The 17,283-nt window shown below is 44.4% G+C and overlaps 1 protein-coding gene across 6 annotated transcripts in view; it reads left to right on the forward strand.

Annotated features, from left to right (window-relative positions):
• ralgapa2 (Ral GTPase activating protein catalytic subunit alpha 2) overlaps positions 1 to 17,283 on the forward strand; it is a 79,850-nt gene that overhangs the window by 40,167 nt on the left and 22,400 nt on the right. For all 6 annotated transcript variants that reach the window (XM_035532577.1, XM_027004804.2, XM_035532580.1 and 3 more), the window contains 14 exons: positions 652 to 780; positions 1,478 to 1,582; positions 1,956 to 2,014; positions 2,269 to 2,377; positions 3,216 to 3,326; positions 3,457 to 3,525; positions 3,774 to 3,911; positions 5,792 to 5,975; positions 7,191 to 8,007; positions 8,602 to 8,673; positions 9,913 to 10,036; positions 10,274 to 10,429; positions 13,184 to 13,342; positions 14,752 to 14,879. In XM_035532577.1, coding sequence (XP_035388470.1) covers positions 652 to 780; positions 1,478 to 1,582; positions 1,956 to 2,014; positions 2,269 to 2,377; positions 3,216 to 3,326; positions 3,457 to 3,525; positions 3,774 to 3,911; positions 5,792 to 5,975; positions 7,191 to 8,007; positions 8,602 to 8,673; positions 9,913 to 10,036; positions 10,274 to 10,429; positions 13,184 to 13,342; positions 14,752 to 14,879 — 2,360 coding nt within the window. The remainder of the gene's footprint in view (positions 1 to 651; positions 781 to 1,477; positions 1,583 to 1,955; positions 2,015 to 2,268; positions 2,378 to 3,215; positions 3,327 to 3,456; positions 3,526 to 3,773; positions 3,912 to 5,791; positions 5,976 to 7,190; positions 8,008 to 8,601; positions 8,674 to 9,912; positions 10,037 to 10,273; positions 10,430 to 13,183; positions 13,343 to 14,751; positions 14,880 to 17,283) is intronic.

Genomic DNA, 17,283 nt, shown 5'->3' on the forward strand with positions numbered 1-17,283 from the left:
TCAGGCCTGCATGGGCTTTTTCTCCACAAACTCTGTTTTGATTGGGCTTCGCTCTATTTAAAGCTGCATAATGGAGCTGCTTTAGCAGAAGTGCTGCTTCCACCAAGGCAGTCATTTTGAGTAATCACGCCGCAGTTTTATGGCAGCTAATTACTACTACTTGCTCGGCATCGCAAAGGTCAATTATTGCCAAATGACTGTAAAACGTCCACGCAAACTTGGCGCTTCCACCAATTTCACATCTTCATCCCAGCAGGTCTCTGTCTCGTCTCTCTGCCCTGGTTTATTACGCGCCGTTGTTCCTTTTTCTGTTGTCTGTGCCTCCTTGCCTACCTTTCTTTACAAAGGATTCAATTAAGTGAGATGAATGTAGCAGTTAGGACGAGGCTGTACGTGTTGGCTCCGCTGGGTGCCTGTGCTCATGCACACGCGCGTGTTTGAGGTTGTGCTTACTGTCTTAAAAGATTTGACTTTGAGGCATGCATTCAGACATGTGGCAGACAGACTGTTGGGTTTTGTTTTGGGGTTTTTTTTGTATCTAAGCCATCTTATTATTTCCCCCTTCCTCTATCTGTCTCTCCCTCCTTTCTGTCTATATCACACTCACTCACTCTCTCTCTCTCTCTCTCTCTCTCTCTCTCTCTCTCTCAGGATGTGTTGAACACGATGATCAGGTGCTGCTCGCCACGGTTCTTTTTCCTGGGTCTGCCCGGCTTCACCATGCTGGTGGGTGACTTCATCTCCGCTGCTGCCCGTGTCCTGAGTGCTGACTCCTTTGAGGTACCAGGACCCTGTCAGCCATGTGCATCCTCACACACAGCTCCTCTCTGCACCTTCAAACACAGGAGAGAATAGCAGCAAACTCCTTCTTGGTTAAAGTGTCAGACTGATCAGAGACCTGTTCGACAGAATATAGGGGGGTAGAGAATGCATTATGCATCTTGAGGTTTATAACCAGAATATGCATATATCATTTATACCTCCTGTGACCTAAAAAATATTGTGGCAAAATCAATAGTGACCTGATGAATAGAAGTGTAAAAAAACACACAAACTTTAAAAAGAGCAGTATGGCCACAGAAATGAGCGTGATTTTCTTCGCGCACACTAAAGCCATCTGCCAGCTCTGGCAGATACAGCTTAGTTATTCTGTAGCAGTTGAATGGTGAGAAAGAGCTTTGCCTCCTGGACAAGTGCAACTCTTCACCTAAAGTCTAATTGTGGTAGATAATGAGTGAAATGTTTATCTGTGTGGTAAAATGATAAAATGAATGGTGTGTGTAATTTCAAATTTTATAGTTTTACCTTAGGTGGGTAGCATAAATAAACTTGTTAAGAAAAGGGATGTTTGTCCTTTCTAAAATTTGTTGCTCTGCAACTCTTTATCATATATGCATACAGAAATGAATAGTAAATGTGCTCCTTTTTAATAAGTTTTAAACCTGTAACAAAGCTGTATTCTGGCCTTGGTTTACAGGCTCCGCGGATCGAAGCCCAAACGTTGTTGGGGTCTCTAGTGTGCTTTCCCAACCTGTACCAGCAGATCCCCTCACTGCAGGCCATCCCAGGAATAGACATAAAGGTATGCTTCTTGGTGCCTTGGCTCAGGAGCGGGAGACGCTGGACCCACGTAGCCCAGCTACCTAACTGCTGTGCTTACTGTGTCTCACTCTCTCTCACACACACACACACACACACAGTAGAACAGAGGTACAGAATACCACTGCTGACTGCCACCCCATCAACGTCAGTGATTGGTGCGGGCTAGGATACTGCCAGGCAGCCCAAAGCTAGACAGGAGCAACTGAGGGTTAAGGACCTTGCTTAGGGACCCAACAGCAGCAACTCAGCAGTGGTGGGGCTCAAACCAGCAACCTCCCAATCACAAGTCAAGTACCCCAACCACTGAGCCACCACCACCCCCGCTGTGTAAATGTCATGGTGTCTGTCTGCAGGAGTACCTGGTGAACAATCTACTGAGGACGGCACGCAATGAGCCTTGTGAAGAGGCCAGGTAACGTGCAGCCGCTTCTACGATACTTGTCCTATTTAGAGCCTCTAATGTATTTATGTTGGAAGTTGATTAAAAAAAAAAGAAGTTTTTTTTAAAACTCATCTCCCAAGATGGCTACTGACTTGAGTTGTATTTGTCCTTGTATTTGTTCCAGGCGTGTACCCAATTAGCAGTTGGCCGAATGCCTTTGACACTAGGTGTTGCGACAGTTGTGGGCATGTGGCGGTGTAATGTGAGCCTTGTCTCTGCTGCAGGTGTGTTGCTATCTGCAGTCTGGGCCTGTGGGTGTGTGAGGAGCTTGGCCAGCAGAGGGTCCACCACCAGGTGAAGGATGCCATCAATGTGCTGGGTGTCACTTTAAAGGTGAGTGGTGCTTTCTGTAGTTTGCTCCAGTGCAAGCTACACATGTGTCACTTCCATATGGTTGTATACTGCAGGGCTCAGCCTACAGCATCTATGATCTCTCTGCTTTGTGTGTGTGTGTGTGTGTGTGTGTGTGTGTGTGTGTGTGTGTGTGTGTGTGCGTGCGTGCATGTGTGTGTGTTTACACATGATTAGTGGCATACCTGGAGAGGACAATGGAGCACTCTGCTGTTCCTCTTCCTCTCTGAGTTTTTGAGGGCTCTGAAAAGTGCCAGGGACACGGTGGAATCGTTTCTAAGCCACTTACTCTAAAATGATGCATTCCAATTTGAGCTTTCTCATACCCTGCCCTCTCCCACCCCGAAAATGGACGAGTAATCACTTCTGTGCACAACTTGACATGGAGTGAGCTTGCCTGAAAAAGAAAAAGCCCGAGAGGCTTGGGAACAGGAGCACTCATCTAAAAGCAGGCAGTGAACTACTGGGGCTTCTGCTTCCTTTTTCTTTGGCTATTTTTCCTCTATTACACTTCCTGTCATAGTCGGAGAGCCAGCCAGGCTAAACTAGAGAATTTTCACACTGCCTTAAACTCAAAATGACCAAGTCCCAGAGCAGGAAATTGTTTGCTTTGCTGTCATCAGAAATCCATGTATCTTGTTAAAATATTGTTTCTGTTGTGCACGATGTTACCCACTTATTAGTGAAATAAATAATAAAAGTTTTCCAGATTTTAGGTCCCAGCCTTTGATAGCGTTTGTGTTTATGCCATGTGATGGTTCCTGAGGAGAAGCTTTGTACCGCTCTCTGCCAATTGCTGACAGCTCGTCGTAAATTTCAGTTTGGGAACAAGTCGGTGTCCCACGTGGCCTGCGACGTCTTCCAGCTTCTGATCTGCCACTGGCGCAAACTCCAGAACGTGGAGCGCTCCCTCCCCAAAAGGATCATCGAGGTGCGCGCACCTGCACCCCCCCAACACGGCAAACACGTGGCCACGATTTAGCTCCCTCTGGCCGTGCTCGGCGGCCCGGGCAAGAGCGTGCTTTGATGTGGAGGACCTCTTTTGTTCCCTTCTTTTGTAGATCTTTGTAGCGACTATAGCGTTTCTGCTGCCCAGCGCTGAGCACTCCATGGTGGAGGCAGATAAAAAGGTAAGTCCAGAAAGTCCCCAAGGACGCGTCCTTGACGCGAAAGCTTGCTTCCCAATAGTTTATTTACTGATGAATGTGAAGCTTTGCCTCCTTTCACGCTCTCCAAAATGTAGTGCGTCGCGTGCTAATTTATCCATGATTGCGAGAAGCTTGGGATTTTTACAAAATTATTATTTCCTATTTTTTGCTTCCAAGACTGCTGAACTGAGTAACCAAACGGATTGTTCTTTCACCCCTGTGTTCTGTAGTTAATGGTGTCTCTGCTGCTGTGCCTGCTGGACTGGTGCATGTCTGTGCCTTTGTCTATCCTGCTGGAGCCCATCACGATGCCTGTGCTGGATGACCCTGCCTCTCAGAAAGCACCTCTGCTGGACTACATCTACAGGGTAGTGTAGCATCCACTTCCCCCAATGAACAAAAAGGCCATTGGGTTAGAGACTGACCCTTTTCCTTTATGCCTCCTAGCGCCACTGAAGCATATGTTTGCTATGGTATATATGGTACATTCCCAGTTGATCCCAAACGAAGATTCATAGTGTTGCAAATCCACTCATCGGCTAGCGGAGGAAAGCTTGTATTTAGTCATCGGACACCGACGAGAGGACAGGGCAGGGCACAGAGGGAATGAGATATTAGTCCCTTGCTGTTGAGCAGATGCGGTCGGCCACAGACCTTTGTGCAGATGTCATGCTCTGAAGGAAAAAATGGCCAAATTATTTAAATGTCCTATTGTTCAATTGATAAGCCTGCCAATGAATGCTGAACTTGAGAATTCAGTTCATCATCATATGAGAGAAACTGCACCTGGTGCAAAGACAAAAAGGACAGAATAAATGTCATTAGTTTTCCTCTTTACTCGTATGACTGTTAATCATTTTCAGCTGGTCATTATATGCACAGTGGGTTTACGTTATTTTTCCATTTATCAGTGCTAGTCATGGTGTACGCCAAGCACACATAATTCATGCTTTAATTTGCCATTTGCCATTGCCTCTATCATTTGCCATTCCCGTTTGTCAAGTTAGCAGAGGAAAACATATTTGTTCTGAACAAATATGGCTCAGTTTAGTTTAATGCATGGAAGTTAGCAAAGAAGGAATGCCTTCTTCCCATGAGCCATGTTTGTTCTTAATGATGTCTTCTGAGACCTGGGCCAGCAAAACTGCTGAGTGCCGTCATTCGTACAGTTCACCTCGCTCAGGGACCAGAATTTGTCAGTCTCAGAGCATCTTTTAAGGTTCTTTTTTTCTGCTGTAGATTTTCATGCAACATTTAATTCCAAGTTGCAGCAGCCAGTCATGGGTGTGTGTAATTAGGCGTGTAAAAGCCTCCACTCTGATCTGATCTGATCTGTTTGCACACTTTCCCCTTCTCTTGTCCGTGGGCTTGTTGCTATGCAAGGTGACCCACTCTGTCACCAAGCAGTTGGCTAGAGGAGGCACATAGGAGCTGTGCAGGGTTCACATTCTTAACTCTCTATCCTAAACATGTGGCCTTTCCTCTTATGTTAGGAGGTGAATCAGTGCTCCAGCAGTACATGCATGCAATCAGAGCATGCATTGTGCATCACAAAGACATGGTCATATGTGCTGTGGTGGGTTTGTCAGACAGAAGATTCCTTAATTACGCGTTTTCTCCAGTAGCACACATTAGGGGTTTACGTGAGTCCGCATGCAATAATTTCCTCTTTGAAAAGATACTATATTTATGTCCTCTTAATACTGAAATAATACAGTAAACCGGCAAAGATTTTGTAATATAGATTTAGGTTGCATGTGACTGGGTTTGTTTTGCTTTGGAGTGTATTGTTTGTGTGAGCTATGTTTGAGACCGAGCCAAGGGATAAAGTCTTAATTAAATCAAACAGAGAACGGCTGCTGAGGCACTGTGATGAACTGTGCAGGACTGCTTCTTATCTCGCCCAGCCAACGGTGGCACGGCCATCTGTTTAAGCACCTCCATACACTGCCATACTGCATAAGAACTGAATTATTAGCCTGCAATAACCCCTCTCGTAGGGTTTTTCTGGCTTAGCCTTTTGAAATAATGCGTCACCTCCATATGGTGGTTTGCTGTAGAGCTCGGCTAAACTAATCTGTGTGTGGCAACAGTTGCACATAATGTTTCAATTTAAACTGTCCGCTTGGGCACCGTCTCTGGTCTTCTTTCTTTTTTTTTCTTTTTTTTTAACAGGAAGTCTGTCATCAGGAGCTAAAATGCCCATACAGAGTGTGCGTGTAGTTGCATTGCTCTTTCCTTTGTTCAGGTGCTGCACTGTTGCGTGTCTGGCTCCAACCTGCACACGCAGCAAAGCCACTACCTCCTCAGCCTGTCAGACCTGTCCACTGACTATGACCCCTTCCTGCCGCTCAGCCAAGTCAAGAGCTCAGAGCCGGCACCCTCGCCTGGCGCCGCCGGCGACTTCGGCAACCTCCTCACCGTGGCTGAGGGTAAGCGCGGCTTTGTTCACGCCACCTGGCTCTACAGGGTCACAAAGCTATTTTTTTTGTTATTGTTTTTGTTTGTCCTACAGTGTTTCTGCATGTGTGTTTTTATCTATCTGTGCCTACTGTGAATGCGTGTGTATATTTCTATGATGAGAGCTAGTGTATATGAAGACTTAAAGTCCCATTTTGCTTTGCAGCAATGCAGAAGAGCAGTGGCATTTTCTCTGTGAGTTTAGTCAGAGCTTTTTTTAAAAAAATATTTGACAAAATGTAGCACAGTCTGAGCTGAAACGTTTAGAGTCCTGCATTAGTCGTCCACTTAAAGGGCCCATTTATGTCAGTTATTTAGGAAATCAGATTTCTGACCTTGCCATATCCATTAGGTAATATTTTCAGACTTTTTATGTCATTGTAGTGGGTTTTAAAAAAAATTTTATTTGAGACTCTCCCTTTTTCAGCAGCTACGTGTTTTATGATAGTCCTCATACAGCTTTAGGGAAGGTGAAATAAAGCACTGACATTTCCAGTGCTAAAATCTGTCTGTTGATCTTTTCTACTTCCACACACAATACAGCAGCCCCTGCCAAAGAGCAACTTAAGAGCAACATTCTTGTGCCCAACCTCGTATTGATTAGTTCACCTCAAAGCTCTGCGCATCTCTAATTGCAGTGCAGTGGTTTTCCCCAAGAGTCTTTCCTACTTTGATGCACATGTCACTGATGGCACTGTCATAATGTGCATATCTCCTTTTCTCATCTTAATTTGTGCTAATCACAACACTAGATTTCTCTTTTCAGCCATCCTTATAGATTCACATAGATATGATTCAGAGAGCACTATAGAAACCTGTTCCCTCGCTGTAAAAAGTGTGATGCTCATTAGGACAGATCTTTTAGTTTTTTCCCCCACCACTTCATTGTGGTGAGTGCATGGATCTTTGAAGGAAATCATCTTTGATTAAAAAAACAAAAAAAAAAAAACCTGTGAAACCCGAAAAACAGACTCTTTGTAATTAGTGTTAAAAGCGAGTATTGTTATTGTAAGAGCTGAAGGAGAGCTCTTTACATTACTACAGGGAACCTGAGAAGCATGAGCAGAACTGGTTTAGGGAATATAAATTCACTCAGATTATACTGGTCTTATAATCATACTGAGATGCTGAACTTGTTTTTCGGAAAGCTCACATAAAACCTCTTGGTCTTGGTCTCGGTGCTGCAGAGAAGAAACGAAGGAACATGGAGTTGATTCCTTTGACTGCCAGGATGATCATGACTCATCTTGTGAACCACCTGGGTCACCATCCCCTAAGTGGTGGCCCTGCCCTGCTGCACAGCCTGGTGAACGAGAACCACGACAACCCCTACGTGGAGTCCTCTGAACTCTCCTCCGAGGTTTTCAAAAGCCCCAATCTGCAGCTCTTCGTCTTCAATGACAGCACCCTCGTGTCCTATCTGCAGATCCCCACAGAGGGCCCCCCCACGGCCTTGTCTGGCCTGAGCCCCAGGGAGCACTCCTCCGAGGTTCGCGTCATCGTACGGGACATCTCTGGAAAGTACTCGTGGGACTGTAGTGTTCTCTATAAGACTCTGGAAGGGACATCTGTGCACTGTAGCAGCTGCAGAGAGGAGTCTTTACACCAGTATGCCTACCAGTCCTCCACCCCCTCTAAGCCGGGCTCGTCCCACGCCAGCAGGTGCTCCTCCGTGGTGGAGGTGGAGGATGGCATTGATGTGCTGGACCAGCTGCTGGAGAACCTGGGCATCAGCAGCCCAGAGTGCCTGCCTGAGCCTCAGCTGAGGCTCACCCAGCCTGCCCCACCACCCATGGGCATGAACCATGAGACAGAGGGGGCTATCATGGAGACCATCCAAAGACAGGCCCAGCAGGAGGGCGAGGAGCTGGCCAGGAGGCGTAGCGAAGATCCCAGCATCAGAGCAGCAGGCCAGAGAGAGCCCACCCATCAGGAACCCAAAGCACCATTCTATTTCTGCAGACTTCTCCTCAATGAGTTAGGCATGAACTCGTGGGACCGAAGGTATGTTTTTTTCTAGGTGTGACTTATGATCAGAACTAAGAATTTATTCAGTGAAGTCTATTTTTGTTCACCAGTGTGCCAGTATTCATGTATTTTTCTCACCTGAGGGATGTTTCCTTCCTCTGTTGGTGGGAAATCACAGGCCTTTTTCTGTCATTAGTTGTATTATTTTTTGTTGAACCTTTTACTTGTCATCACATTCGTGATAGAAATTCCTGGAGGAGTCTAGTAAACCCATGGTATTTTTCTGAATCCTGCAGCGCCATTGTACGACATGCCCCACTGTTTCCATTTATGCTCTCTTTAGTGAGAAGAGTACACCTTTTAGAATTGAGTGGTTACCTGTAGATAAATGAATGTTCTTGTTTCCATAGATACTAGAAACTGTCCAAGCCTGTGCATGTAGTCAGTAGTTTTAGTACTTTCAAAAGTGAAGTTTGTGGGCTTTATGTATAAAAGCACATTGATCACTGGTCTTGAGGACATGCAACAATAATCTAGATTTATGAAACGGGTTAATGCAATGTATACAATAAGGGTGTACATGGCTAACCAGTGGACCTACTTTAACTGTATTTCTTTATTATACAATAGAAAAAGCTTTCATCTCCTGAAGAAGAACTCAAAGCTCTTGAGAGAACTCAAGAATTTGGATTCGAGGCAGTGGTGAGTTTTAGATGTCCTCATGCTTCCCTTTAAGTACTGCAATAAGTTTGTAATAGCATGTATGCTTTTATCTCTAATTGCCAACTCTCTGTGAACTCAGTCTAGCTACCTAGTCATGTACACTTTTACCAGAAATGAAAAACCATGCACAGGGATTCTAAAGCAGTGAGATTAAACTACTTTATTAATCTCCTGGTTCAAGCAACTGAAATCTGTTGTGAAGCAATAACTTTCATCATGTAACACTGGCCCATGCTGCTCATTCCAACCCATCATTTTAGCATTCATTTAGGGTGGAAAAACATCTAATGCAATGCCCAGTGTGACTGCAGAGAGCAGGCTAAATCCTTTAAGAGCACTATTAGTGAGACATGTCTTAAGACCACTCTTAGCTACTCCTCTCTTTCAACCCCCGCTAGTTTAATCCTCCCCATCTCTGGCAGAACACAGCTCAGCACTCCTCAGACCACAGCGATCAATAGGCACTCAGAGTGGCTAATTACAGGGGCTTATTAAAGAATACCCCCAGGATCGGCCCCCACTTTCTGCCTGCGTCCATACCTGCCCTGCTCATAGCAACCACTGTCTGAGCATGCTAAACATCACAGAGTAAGGGCACGGTGCCTCCGTAGCAACGCCGCTCAAAGACTTCCACCAAAGGATGCAGACAGAAGAACACACAAAATAACGGCAGAATACACATACACTATATCATATGACATTTGTTTACTATAAATGCATGGCTCAATGTAGACTTCTGATTTATCCTATTTTTCTATTTATTTTTAAGCTGCCAGACAGCTTTACCTTTCTATGTCAAGTTCCATAAACATAAAAACCAGAACAACTCATACTAGCTACGAAAGATAGCTAACCTTTTTTGGTCTGAACACTAACATTTGGTGCACGTGTTTAATATCACATGCTTCTCATCAGTTCTCATCATCGAACTTGAGGTATTGCATTATATATGGTGATAATTACAATGTCTGAGTAAATTTACATTCTGAAATAATTATCACGTGAAAATATTAGACCCTGACCCAAACGTTGGACTGTGTCTTCTGCATGGATCCTGGCAATGTTGAGTGTTTGAGGGTTTTTTGTTTTGTTTTGTTTTTTTAGAAATACATTTGTTGAAAGATATGTCACTAATCCATTTGTATTTAATTTGAGTGAATTGGCAGAATTGTTTACTAAGACGAGATCTATACTTGTATGTGTGCCCATGTGTTTCAGTCGAGAGACCCACAAGATTGCTGTGTTTTATATTGGTGAGGGCCAGGAGGATAAGTGCTCCATATTGTCCAATACCGAGGGAAGTCAGGCTTATGAGGAGTTTGTCTCTGGACTAGGGTGGGAGGTACAAAGCTATCATACAGACACACTCTTTGTCACTCTCGCTCTCTCACTCTCACTCATGCTCACTCTTTCTGCCTGTCAAATGTACACTTACATAGACACACAAAAATACTCGCATTGAATTACATACAGTATTTCCAAGTCCTGAATTAGTCAAATAACATATGTTCGTTTGTGTGCTCTCTCTCTCTCTCTCTCTCTCTCTCTCTCTCTCTCTCTCTCTCTCTCTCTCTCTCAGGTGGACCTGGCAACACATTGTGGGTTTATGGGTGGGCTGCAGAGAAATGGCAGCACTGGAACCACTGCTCCATACTACTCTACCTCAAACGTGGAGGTCATCTTTCACGTGTCCACCCGTATGCCCTCCGACTCTGACGACTCCGTCACTAAGAAGGTAGGTCACATTTTTATTCATTTCTGTAACATGGGTCATAAAAAGACGTAAGCACCATAGAGCTGGGGTTTAGACAAACCTAATGTATTTTTGTATACCTTTCATGCCTGAGAATTCTGAATTGACCTAAATATACCTACATATTCATACAGCACAGAATGTCTGTCATATCTGGAGAGAGCAGCTTTGAGCTGGCATGCCATGCTGGTAGTAAATCAGCATCACAAAGCATGTGACAGACGTGTATAAGGCGTGACCATGTGGCTGTTCGGGTGGTTAGCTGGGCCCTCTCTCGCTGCCGCACTGTAGAGGCGAAGAGAGCAGTAGTCATCTCCTGCCTCGGTAATGGCCCCAACTCTCTTGACTCCAGCGTGTGCTGTGACCTGGACCTCGATCAGCCCATTAACTCCCTCCGCCAGGGCCAGGGGCCTGCCGGATGCCAGCGGGGCCTCGCTATCGAATTCCGCCCGCGTCAGCAGGGTAGCGATCGACAGGCGTTAGCTCGTTAGCGCAGGCGAAATGAGCCACTGCGCTCCTGTCCTGGCAGGCGCGGACAAATCTGATCATGCGCTCACCCGCCGAGAGGAAATTCACGAGAGGGATCGACGGGCGAACCCGTCCACTGCTAGCACTCGAATTAGCCCCGTGTCGACCGTGTTCGATCACCTCCACCTGCAGCCGTGCTCGGAGCATGGGTCCCCAAGGCTTGGTCCACTGGCGCGTAAATGTGTGCGTGCGTGAGAGCTTGCACTGGGAAGGTGTGTGCTGTGATCCGCGGTCGATTCCTTTGGGCTGGGGGCGCCCCATAATTGCTCTGCTCCTTCTGCAGTGGTAACCGGGGGGTGAGTGAAGGGAGGGTGAAAGGGCTGCTTTATCAGCAGTGGCCAGACAGGAAGTTACCCCTCTAATTTACAAATGCAACTTTCAGCAAAGGGAGTGAGGGGAGGGGGTCTGGTGTGGGAGAAAAAGGAGAAAAGAGGGGAATTCCTGAATCCAATTGAGTGCTGGGCAGAGCAGCTGGCTGAGCTCGTAATGCAGTTATCTGAAGGGCTTGGCCATCCAAAGCCTCTGTCTCAGGAGGAAGCAGGTCACCCTGACACCCATGCATGCATGTATGTATGTATACATACATACATACATACATACATACATACACGCGCACGTCGCACATAGCCAGCAGGCAAACCGAACAGAAGCTGATGTATTTGAAAGGCACCTCTTGGGGCTTGAGACATGTTGTGTGCAGATACATTTGCATTATGTGTGTGTTTTTGTAGCTCACTATCACTAATGAGGCTAGGTGAGGGTTAAATGAGGCTAATAATGTTGGAATCATTCATAGTAGCAGAGGTATCTTGCTCCACTAGCCTTCTGCTCTCCATCATCCAAATCATGCATTATTACAATGTTGTCTTTAACAGCTGGTGCATTTCAGCTTGGGTGGCATCCATAATATGTGTACAACATGTTATCTGTTTCCCCTCTTTTCCCTGACCTATTTACGTGCTACCGATTCTTCTGCTGTCTCTGTAATGGATCAGTATGCATTGGCCCAATCAGCTTGTTGTGAATTTGTTTAATTCTGGACCATTAGCATAATTAAGGGCTTATGGGGAAGTGTGGTAATTGCATTTTTGGTGGAGAGGGCATGTTTTGTTAATGGCTCATTATAGACGTTAGTACACTGGCAGATAGTCAATCAAGGGAATCCTACCTTGGCTTCCAGTTACTGTTGTATAATTCTGATAAAATAAGTTAAAAATAAGATAAAATAATTAAAAATATCTGTTTTGAACTAGCTTTTTAGGTTTTGTATGTAAACATGTGTTTAAGTATTCTGCAGTTTAATTCTTTGCATAACATGCTTACAATGTTTTTTTTATTATTTTAATCATGAATTTGGTTGACTTGATGGCATTGAACACCTGTCTTCTACTAGCTCTATGCATAATAAAGGAATCATTATATTCATGATCACATTTTCTTTGGGAACAGATGAAGTATTCCTTAATTCCTTAATTATTCGTCAATTTAAAAAAAGAGAAGGAAAAAAAACTTAGTTTGTTATTGTTTTATTCAGAGTTAAAGATTGAGGTGCATGGAAGTGGACTATTGGCAAATGCATACATTCAGTAAAATTTGAGCACCTTTCCTTTGTTCTCTTGCCTAGAGCGTAAACCTGAAGAAAATATCAAATCAAATTTCCTTGAAATGCATTTCTCAGTTTAATATAAAATGAAAATGTTAGCAATTTGACAGGCAAAGCAGTCAATTTAATCCAATGATTGACTCATAATAATCCAATTTCTGAAACTCATTTCACTCTGCAATTGAAAGCGCTGTTACAAGATGCGGGGCCATTATATACTGAAATATATGTGCAAAAGTTTTTGGGTTTTTTTTTTGTTTTGTTTTTTTTATCCTAAAATTACCGCTCTCCTCAAAACAAATTTTCATGATTAAGCCTTATTAGAGTGTTTTCTAGCTGTCAGTGTCTAGTGGAATTGAAATGATTACCCAGTTCTTTAAAACAGGCCAAAGTGCTCTTAAAGAAATATCTGCCTGTTCAAGAGTTGTAAGGCTGCATAGGTTTTACACCTAAGGCTTAAATGACTCACGTTCCACTGTTTTACAGTGTTTTATTTTGTTAGTTAAGAAAAAAATGTTTGCTTTAAGCTTTATTCACATCAGTTATTATATTATATGGCATTTATTCACATTCAGACTGAGCATTTATCCTTTGTTTGATTGCAGCTTCGTCATCTGGGAAACGATGAAGTCCATATTGTGTGGTCCGAACACACCCGGGACTATCGGAGGGGCATCATCCCCACTGACTTCGGAGACGTGCTCATTATCATCTACCCAATGAAGAACCACACCTTCTTCATTCAGATTATGAAGAAAGCACAGGTATGTTTACTGTGTACCGTGGCCTGGGAGTAAATATCACCGCTGCACAGCAAAAAAAAAACAAAAAAACATAGTTTGAAGCATTTCATTTATCATATGGACTGTTGTTTTACAAAGACCAACACACTTGACTCTTCTTCATGTGACAAGGTTCCAAACTGAAGCCAAGCTAAAGAGCTTTTCACCATTACCAAAACATCTGTGCAGTGTTTAACATAAAAAGTAATAAAATAAGATTTCAGAATTGGTGGAATGTGTTCTGTTTTGTTTGGAGACACTAATGGACCACAGTGAATTGCTGCTGAAGAGGAAAGTAGGCTCTTTGCTATGAAAGACTCATATCGAGGGCATGAATAAATTGGATACACGGGTCTGTAATGCTTCTGAGAAGCAGGTTTACTCTGTCACATATCACTCATCTTTCACTCAGCCCTTCCTGGAAATATTCATATGTATTTATTGTATTTATATGTATTTATGTTTTCATAGTGTGCTTAAAAAAATCAGCTATAAAACCATTTTGCATAGAACTGTTGACTTGAAGTTATAGAGTAGTAATAGAAGGGTTTCGAACTGCACATTTGAAGTAGTTATATACATTTTTTTTTTTTTTTTTCGAATTCCCAGAATTCTAACCAGGTCAGTGGGGAGGTTGGTGGGTTTGAGTAGGTGCTGTGTTAGCTGGTCTCCTGTGCATGCCTTCCTCTAAACTCAAGAGTGCATAAACCCTCCCCCTTCCTGAATCCATTACTGCACCGTCGGCATGCTGCTCTCATCACTGCCAGACAAGCTTTCATCTTCACCATTCACTCATGCTGCGCGCACACGAGCACACACACACACACACAGCTTGCCTGGACTTCAGACAGGTCAAAAGCACCTTGAGTGACCAATGCAGGGCTACAGGTCATTTTTCATAACAGCATATCTACAAATCTAATGGAAATACATAGGAACATATTGAATCATCATTAGATTAGGTCTTTTATACACTATTGATTGTCAAATGTGAACCTTTGGGGTGTGGGGTTTTTTTAAGTAAAAAAAAACAAAAAACAAGACACATCTGAAAACAGAATGGCATGGAGCACTTGGAGAAGCTCCCTTGACACTGTACGTGCCTAAAACTGTACGTGCCTATAACTCCTGTGTTCAGTGAGTATGAACCTGGGAAAAGGCTTATTCTCACCGAGCCTTTCCCAAGACTACGGACTGGAGCTATGGTCCGGCCTGTCATACTTATTGATTTTCTGTGGGATATTAGTGTGTGCGTGAGTCATGAAATGGAGGGATCACTCCATGAGATAATCAAAGACTTTTTTTGGTGGAAACATGGTCATCACTCTGTTCCGTTAATAAAGGTTTTTTTTTATGCTCTCCCTGATCCGTCTTCTTCCCTGCTGTCTTAGGTCCCGTTCTTTGGACCTCTGTTTGATGGAGCCATTGTCACCGGGGTGCTCTTGCCGAGCCTCGTGCGGGCCACCTGCATTAACGCCAGCAGGGCGGTGAAGTCGCGACTCACGCTTTACCAGAGCTTGTATCCTTTCCAAGCTCCTGCTGCCTGAACAACAGTCAGAGAGGCAATGTAGGATCCAAGGGGAATGTTCTGGAGGCCTTGTTGGTGGTGATTCCTGTTTGGTCCACACAGCTTAATCGTGAGTTTTATATTGGAACCACTGTTCTGAGCCAGTTTGACACACTTTAGTTTAAAGGGGCTAAGAAAATAGATGAGAATGCAAGTTAAACACATTCCTACCTTTCCCTGAATTCTGTTCTGAGTCCCTTTCTCTTTCAGTAGAAAGAGAAATCTCTTCATTCAGTGCATTCTACGCTGGTCTCATTCTTTTGAAAAGAAACCGAGAGGCTAAAAAGATGCTCGGTTTCGCAGCTGCATACAAAGGCTTGATCTGTTCTAATGAATAATTAATTAGTCTTTGACTCACAGGTTTGCACCATTGTCTCTTCTGTTAGACACAGGGACATCTGTGATACAGTACCGCTCCTGCACACATACCAACATAGATTTAAACTTCAGCCCTCCCACTCACAGTTTCCTCCTACTTGTTCTGCTCTTACCCAGTCAGGCTTTCTGCCACTTCTTCATGCTCTCATTTTTTTTTTTTTTATATACTTCTGTGCTTTGTTTACTGCCCCCGTTCAGAACAGTGTTCTCATCGCCGTAGTCGAAAGGCGTCTGCTTTTGCGTGGAGATGAGATCTTCTCTGGAGTTTCCCGGCACACAATGGTCAGGGTCCCAGCAATCAGCAGCGTTGTTGTTCGACCGTGCTCCAAGGTAATTAGTTGAATTCGCCTTCAAAGGCAGTGGCGGCGCTCGGGCTGCAGGCTGATAAAAGCAGGTGGTGCTCTGTGGCAGTGCCGCGCGAGCTGGAGAGGCCTCCAGCAGCCCACCCCCATCACTCAGCTTTAATTGGATGGGCTGTGGAGAAATGGCCACCAGTGTTTGGCCAGGTGCATCCCAGTCCACCTCCTCGCTACCCAAGTCCGTGCTTGTGTGTGTGTGTGTGTGTGTGTGTGTGTGTGTGTGTGTGTGTGTGTGTGTGTGTGTGTGTGTGTGTGTGTGTGTGTGTGTGTGTGTGTGTGTGTGTGTGTGCTGGCAAGCAGCTCCACGCCAGCATGGGCATCTCCACGGCCCTGGTCCCATGTGCACGGTGCCGCCATTCTCAGGTTGCTGCGGCTGATGGAGCGATGTTGTTCCAGTGGGCCTGGCGGGAACTCTCTGGACAGACAGGCCTCTCTCCTGCTGACACTGTATTACACAGTCCTTTCAAATCTCACATAATGTGTCATCTATTATTGATTCGGTTCAATTGAAAGAAAGGGGAAAAACAGCTGCTGTGAGTTTGAAGTCTGGCATGCTGGAGCCTTTTTCATGCAGGAATGGACAGGGCTGGTGAGCTTAAAATCTCCTGGGAGGAGGAAGATTTGGAATAAACTGTACAAGAAACTGCATACTCTAAATTAGGACTTTTTGTAGGTTTAAATGGATATGGGTGTATATATAAGGTGTATATATTATTCGGTATGTGTATTTATATATTTATTTATATGCACTATATAGTATGTGTTTTTTATTATACCTTGAAAGAAATATACACACACACACACGTATGTGAAGGTTTTGCTTGTTTGTTTGAATGTTTATGCTTCTGTGCTGTGTCTGGCTGGCTCTGTCTCTGAGGACTGTCTCTTTGCTGTCACTCAGCAGAAGAGCACTGGGGAAATTGTGCAGGGGCTCTGTGCGGGCGTTCTGATACCCAGGCTGGGGGGTGTGGGGGGGGTTTAAGAGGCAGGAGATTCACCGACCTTCAGTCTGCCTCACTGCCTCCCCTGCTGACGGGAATCGATGGAGTTGGCATGCTTTCCCCCCTCCTTTCCTCTCATTCGCTCCTTCCCTCCTCCTCCTCCCTCTCTCTTCCTCTCCTCTTCAGTAAGATCCATCTCTAGGCACCAATCAATAGCCATAATCTGTTCCTGCCCGCCGCCAGTCATGCGAGCCCCAGCTTTTAGCCCTCATGAGGAGGAGGAGGAGGACAGTTGCCAAATGGCAGTCACTATCTTTCCTGTTTGCGATGTTGTCTGTATCATTGTGCTTACTCCTTGGTCAGCTTCAGTCTGTCCATCTCCATCTCTTTGTGCAAGTGTTCTTTTTATTACTATAATGGTTTTTCATGGCACATTCTTATATTGTGAATATTGTGAAGCTCGTTTGATCCTATCATTTTCCATTATTGTCTGTGTTGACCTATGAGTTCTTAAAACTCCTGAAATAAATGACAAATAAGCAACGTGCCATCCTTGAATCAGGATTTATGTTTATGAAGCCTATTTTACCTGTTTTGCCATTTAAGCAGGTGTTTAGTATGGTGGTGGTTAACTAAATAGTTGAACATTCCTCCTAAGTGCACTACATGAGATCCTCT

The sequence above is a fragment of the Electrophorus electricus genome, chromosome 13 (genome assembly GCF_013358815.1).
Source record: "Electrophorus electricus isolate fEleEle1 chromosome 13, fEleEle1.pri, whole genome shotgun sequence".
Lineage (NCBI taxonomy): Eukaryota > Metazoa > Chordata > Actinopteri > Gymnotiformes > Gymnotidae > Electrophorus > Electrophorus electricus.